Source organism: Falco rusticolus, chromosome 7, assembly GCF_015220075.1.
Source record: "Falco rusticolus isolate bFalRus1 chromosome 7, bFalRus1.pri, whole genome shotgun sequence".
Taxonomy (NCBI): Eukaryota; Metazoa; Chordata; class Aves; order Falconiformes; family Falconidae; genus Falco; species Falco rusticolus.
In genome coordinates this window covers 237,380-243,516 of record NC_051193.1, presented here as the reverse complement: position 1 = coordinate 243,516, position 6,137 = coordinate 237,380, and the positions used below count along the sequence as shown (strand labels likewise).

General features: G+C 56.8%; 1 protein-coding gene across 3 annotated transcripts; it reads right to left on the bottom strand.

Moving 5' to 3' along the window:
- Positions 1–256: 256 nt before the first annotated feature.
- On the bottom strand, positions 257–4,781 carry NMB (neuromedin B). Of its 3 annotated transcripts, XR_005105528.1 has the most exons (4): positions 4,575–4,781; positions 3,956–4,158; positions 2,968–3,085; positions 436–2,880 (listed from the first exon to the last, which is right to left on the bottom strand). XR_005105528.1 is itself a non-coding variant. In XM_037396004.1 (3 exons), the coding sequence occupies exons 1-3, from the start codon at positions 4,708–4,710 to the stop codon at positions 494–496; spliced, it is 387 nt and encodes a 128-aa protein (XP_037251901.1). In that variant the 5' UTR covers positions 4,711–4,780; the 3' UTR covers positions 257–493. The 3 variants fall into 3 exon arrangements, 2 of the variants coding, with proteins under 2 accessions (XP_037251901.1, XP_037251902.1); XM_037396004.1 differs by lacking the exon at positions 2,968–3,085 and having other exon boundaries at positions 257–541; positions 4,575–4,780; XM_037396005.1 differs by having other exon boundaries at positions 436–3,085.
- Positions 4,782–6,137: the final 1,356 nt, after the last annotated feature.

The window sequence follows — 6,137 nt, the reverse complement described above, 5'->3', positions numbered from 1 at the left end:
CTCTCCAGCAAAGAGGGTTATAAAGATGCTCTGATAGTGACTGGTGCAATCAGCTCATCCAAACTTGTAATTTCATCATGCAGCAGTTAGCATCTCCTTCAGTAAGCAGAGGCCGCAGGGACTGAATCCAACCCCCTCCTGGCTGCTGAGAGCCAGGAGCTTCTCTCCATCCCCCACTAAGCTGCTCCCACTTCCCATTTTTCCTGCACAAGCCCTGAGGGTCTGCCTTCCCCCCCCCCAAAAAAAAAGTCTGAGCTAGTCTGTGCAAAGAGCCAGTTTTACTCACAGGGGCACATCAGACATCAAGAAAGCAGAAAACATACAGGAAATATATAAGGAGGCTCTGGTTTTCATACAAGCAATTACTATTAACAATATTACAGAAAGAATAAATAAAAGTGATGTCACTACAGTAACCCACAAAGACTATGCTCTCCTCCGTTCACTGTGCATGGCTGAGCCGGCAGACCTCATCCTCCATGGCTGTGCTGCTTCAGTTTGAAAAATACTTCTCCAGCACCTTTGTTAAAAGCCCCGTCTCCTACAAGAAAAGGCACAATGGTGAGACACTGGGTCCCATACACAGCCTCCACAAACGTCACCTGCTGGGTACCACAGGGCAGATGATCAGACATAGTCCCATGCTGGGCCATGACAGCACTTTCATGGGTGGCTTGGAACAGCACATGAAAGCCTGGCTCCCACCCTGTGCTACGGCAGCTGGACCACAGCTGACAGACATCAGAAGCAAACTTCACCAGCTGCTGAGACAGCAGCCACTGGGCTGGGCTTCAGGAACAAGAGCAGCCTGGGGCCTGATTCAGCAGAGAGATATGATTGGGCAAACAGACAAAACACAGCAGGGAAGAGTTACAAATAGATTTTGTGGGATTGCATACTGCCCAGAGGTCCCAGAGCTACGAAGGGCAGCATCTGCCTTCATGAAGGAGGCCTCTCCCCAAACCCCTGCAGCCATTCCACTCCCCATGCACACGGTCTTGTCTCCAGGAGAAATACTGCCACATCCCCAAGAAGATGACAATGGATGGGATCAATCCTCCTCAGCCAGCTGAATCCTTGTCACACACAGCAACAGAGCAGCACCGTGAAGCCCCAGCATGCTGAAGGCTAAGCCCTACCTGCCACATGTGGCTAGAAAGACAAACCAGAAATCCCCGTTTGCAACCCCCTTCTGCTCTGCACAACCTCTGCCACTGCAAGCACAGAGCAGCATTGTGGGCTCCCACTTTGCAAAGGGATGGGAAACATCCCGAGAGAAAACTCAACAGCAGCAGACAGGACCAACCCATGTGAAGGGAGAGCAAGTAAAAAGACTAAGCCCTGTAATTTATTCATGCTTGGAGGGGCCCCACAGAAAGAAAGAACCCATTTGTGAATGATCAGTAACACCCTCAGAAAAGGAAAAGCTCATTAGATTTTTCAATAAAAGTCAAGTTCCCTCTACACTTATTGAGCCACAAAGCAGAGCATGTGTGCTGGAGCAACAGAGCAACACTTAGAGAGCATGTTAACTCCTGCCTTGCTGACCAGGGGGTCCTAAGGAAAGGAGAAGAATCTCTTTTTCTAAACAGAGTTGAGATGAGAGTGACTGATCCTGAGCAGGGAGTAGACAGCATTTCATAGAGCAGAGCTATCAAACAGCTTGTTAGACAGGTGGCGAAACAGCACACAGGCCAGTTCAAGCACAGGCTGGATGCTGACCCTACATGTCCAACAACAGTCACACTGAGGGATAAAGCTGTCAGGGTGGCAGGAATTTGCATTGGCACCGCTGTCACCCACAAGAGCAAGAAAAAATAAGGTCTGACAGAAAAGCGTAACACAGAGAGCACTCAAAGGCAACAGGGAGCAGCAGTCCTGTAATATCAACCAGCAGCTCAGGGGGGAGGATGCCCTGGGGGGACAGGTGGCAAAGAAAGGAGCAGGAAGGCAGGAGTTGAGTCTGGTGAGGTGCTCAGCGGTACCTGAAGGGCAGAACCAGGCCTACCACCCAGCAAGGTCTCCACTGCCACCAAGAGGACAGCTGGCACACCAGGGCACTGGCCAAGGAGAGGAGAGAAGCTTTGGGAGAAGGTGAGGGGTAGGAGCCAGCTGCACATGAGGCACCTAAGCTGCGATGCCACATGTGTGCAGGGCATCCCGCGGCAAGGCATCGGGGCAGTGAGGCAGGCAGCTGGCTAGCACCTGCTTGACCATAAGCCAAATTGCCCTCCACCAGCAAAACTTTGACACCCAGCACACACGCACCAAACACCAATGTCCAGTGCTGGGTGCTATCCCTAGCCAGGACCTGCCTTCAGGCACGGGCAATGAGCGCTGACAGGGCTGGCAGGGCACCAGCACCCAGCTGCCAGCCTAAGACACAGCACCAGTGCTCAGGGCAACCTCTGCCCAAGCCCATCTGCAACATGAGCTGTGACTATGTGGCTCACCTGCACAGAAGGGAGCCACAAGGATCACTCTTATCAAACTCACACCACATGCTCACAAATCATTAGGGCAGCACCATCATCTTAGGCAGTTAATGAAGCAAATGCTCTCCACCTCAAAGGCTCCCTAGTGGGGATGGAGAAGGATCTAGGGCCTTCAAAGCCCTCTCCTCCCTTTCAACTGCATACAAGCAGAAAAAGCTGCAGCAGCGCAGCAGTCAAAGCATCTTAAGGGGAGCAGGGTGGGCTGGTGTCTTCAGTCATGCCCAGCTGTTACCTTCACAGTGGAAAGCCCTCTATCCTGACTGGACCAGCTCTCTAGGAAAGCCTCGGTTTACCTTAGTCTGCTGAAACCGAGTCAAGAAGGGCACTTGAGCAATTAATGCCAGTCAGGCTCATATCGCTGCAACTCGGCTCCACCTGTGCCTTCCTCAAAAAAACAAAACAAAACAAAAATATAAAAGGCAAAGAGGAGGAGCAAGCACTGCCCAAACCTAGATAACAGAAGTAGCTTTACCTGCACAGCAGTGTTACTGGATATCTCCTCAAGTACAGCAGCTTGGTGGGACAGCACATGCAGGACCCACCTAGGAGGATTTCATCCCTTTTAGGCTCTCAGTTATCTTCTGCAGTGACTAGAAAGGGGGAGACGCCAGGGAAGTGCACATGAGGCAACAGACAAGCAGAGCCCCATAAACTGAGCAATTTCATCTCCGTGTCCTGCATGAGGATCTCTGTGTGTGCCTTGCTCCCAGAGGCAGGTTTTTCCACTCAGGTGAGCTCTGAGGCAGAAGCCACACGGAGGAGGCTGAGGACCTGCTGACGCACAGCAGGACTACCAGAGCTCCTGCCTGCTCCCCAAGACCCACTCTGCAGAGGTACAACTGAGGCACGCCTCCCCTCTGCAAGGCAAGCTAACAAAGCTACATGCTCCTCAGTAACAAGGGATCCCGACCACAGCGACACAGACCCAAGAGGGGCACATCAGAAGCCCAAGATCTTTGCAGGACACACTCCCCTCACATACAGAGCTGTGCGCCCCTCTTGGCCTCCCTCTACACAAATAGCGGGGAGAAAGGGTTTCCTTCTCCCTGCAGTGACTGGAAAAGGAGACATTTCTTCACGGCCACCACAGCGGTCAGCCATCCACTTCTACATCTGGCCAAGGAAGACCCAGATGCTTATTAACAGCCCCTGCCTGGGCTGGAGATCACCACTGCCACAGCTCCATCGCAGCATCCCTTGACTGCCCCTACATCCTTCCCAAGCACTTGGGACTATTAGCCACTGCCCAGCTAGACACAAGCCTAAGGAGATTTCTCTGCCCCTTTATGGCTGGTGTTAGGAAGTGGTTTAAGGGGGGGTTAACAGGAACACAAAAGGGGGGAAAACTCTGCTAGCAGCTGTGTTGGTGCTCCCATCTCCAGTAAAGCTGGCTGTTGCAGATTAACATCTCCGCCACCTCCCTGCTCTGAGCATCTCCCTCCATCTTAGTCAATATTCACCTGTTCAGTGAGGTCATATTTTCCTTGGTTCTCATCCAAAAGTCTCTCCTGCAGGAGGATTTTCAGGAGCTCACGGGTAAGCAGTTCCATCACGTCCTCCAGCAAAGCTCTGAGAGAAGGACCGAAGGCCAATGGCACTGCAGGCTCCACCGGCGACTCCAGGTGCGGGGAGCCCGTGACGCTCTTCTTCCCCATGAAGTGACCTGCAACACAACCGGCGTGTCCCAACACCGCGCACCGGCGGGACCGGGGCGGCGCTAGGGCTCGATGCTACCCGCTGCCTCACGCCAGCGCCAGTCGGCGGGAAGCACCGAGCAAACCCAACGGACGCCTGGATAAGCCGAGCAGGACGGAGCGAGGAGAAACGCAAAGCCCCGGGGTCCTGGCTCCGCGGGACTTCGGGGAAACTTCCCCCTCCTGCCGACAGGACCGCCGAGGTCGGAGCGCCACCGGCGCTCCACCAGCAGACGCTGGAGGAGGGTGTCTCGCCCCTGCCCCGGGGTCCCGCCGCGCCCGGCCCCCACAGGGCTGCGGAGGCGCAGGGGGCGCCCCGCGGGTTGCCCTGGGTCCCCCGTGCCCCGCCCGGCCCGCCGCCTGCGTCCCCGCCGCCCACCGCTACCTGTGGCCCAGAGGCTGCCGCGGGGGTTGACCTTGATCTTGGCCACCTGGTTGCGGTGCTCGGCCAGGTCGAGGCGGACGGCGGGGCCCAGCGCGGCGCCGCACAGCAGCAGTAGGAGGCAGCGCCGCGCCGCCATGGCCGCCCCGTCGGGACCGGGACCCGAACACGCACACCCGCCACGCCCGCCGCTCTTATAGACCGCGGGGCGGAGCGGGGCCGAGGGGCGGGGCCGCGGCGCGCACCCCCCGCTCGCTGCCCGGGCTTCGCGCCCGCCCCCAGCCCCAGCGCACCCGCTCGCTGCCCCGCAGCCTGGGGGGGCGCAGGCCCCGCGGCGCCTTGGCCCTCTGCTTGTGCCCCCCACCCCAGCAATGCCACCCCCGCCTGGACGCGCTGGGACAGGGCGCCCACCAGGCCACCGAGGTGCCCGCGGGGCTGCCCGGTCCGCGCCGCCCGGTCGCCGCTTGCCCCCGCCCGCCCGGGACGCGCTCAGTGGGGTTGCCGCGGCACCCCCGCCCCCACCCGCTGCCGGTCCCCCTTGGCCCTGCCCCCGCTTGCGAGCGCCGAGGCAAAAGCAGCTCGGAGCAGCCCGGCCTTGCCTGAGCCCGCTGCCAGCCGCGGTGGTGCCGTCGTGAACAGGTTCCTTCATCCTCCAGCAGCTAAAGGGGCTTGTTGGGATGCACAAGGAGCATCAGATCTCCCGTGACTAAAGCAGCTGTAGTGGCAGGAGATCCGATGTGCCCTGCACGTCTCAACCATCTGAGCTTTGCCTTTCCTAAAGTTGTTCCTACAAGCACAGGTAACATTTCCAAATATCTCCTTCATGGCCTGCCCATGCTCCCATACCCTTCGTACTGCCTTTTTGCACTGGAGCTCAGTCATGAGTTTCATCCCCAGTTTAGCCAAACCCATTTCCCAGTACACCTACTTATGTACCTGCTCATTGGGATGGACATGGCAGATCCTGTCCTTAAAGGCCTGCCGGCTCTGCTGAGCTTCCTCTCCTCTTCAGAGCAGCCTCCCACAGGATCCCACTTATCAGAGCCCTGCAGAAACTGAAGACCAGAGTCTGTTTCACCGCTTACCTTTTCCACTCCCTTCAGGATCTTGCAGGCTGCTGTTCCCTGATCACTGCACCCAAACCTGCTGCTGGTTGTCACGTTCCAAATCAGTTCCTCCTTTCCCATCAATGGGCCAGAGCTGGGCATGCCCAGCAGCAGCATGGATGGAGCTGTGCCCAGCCATGTCAGGGAGGGAGATAGCGGGGGGGCGGGACATGGACATGTTTCTGCCCAGGGTTCACACAAAGTGAAGTCCATGTACAACTGGAAGCGTCGGAGCAGAGGGTCCTGAGACACGGGTTGTGTTCCATTTCTTCTTGTCATCTGCCTGCAGGGACTTTTGGGCTCCTCCAGATTCACGATTATACAACAGGGGTGCTTTCAGGGGCTGGGCTGCTGCAGGACAAACCTATGTGCATAAAGAAGAGACAAATAAGAGTGCCCAGCAATCTCACCCAGCACGCTGGGCTTTGAATTATCTCCCTTTTGTGTTGTATGCACAGAC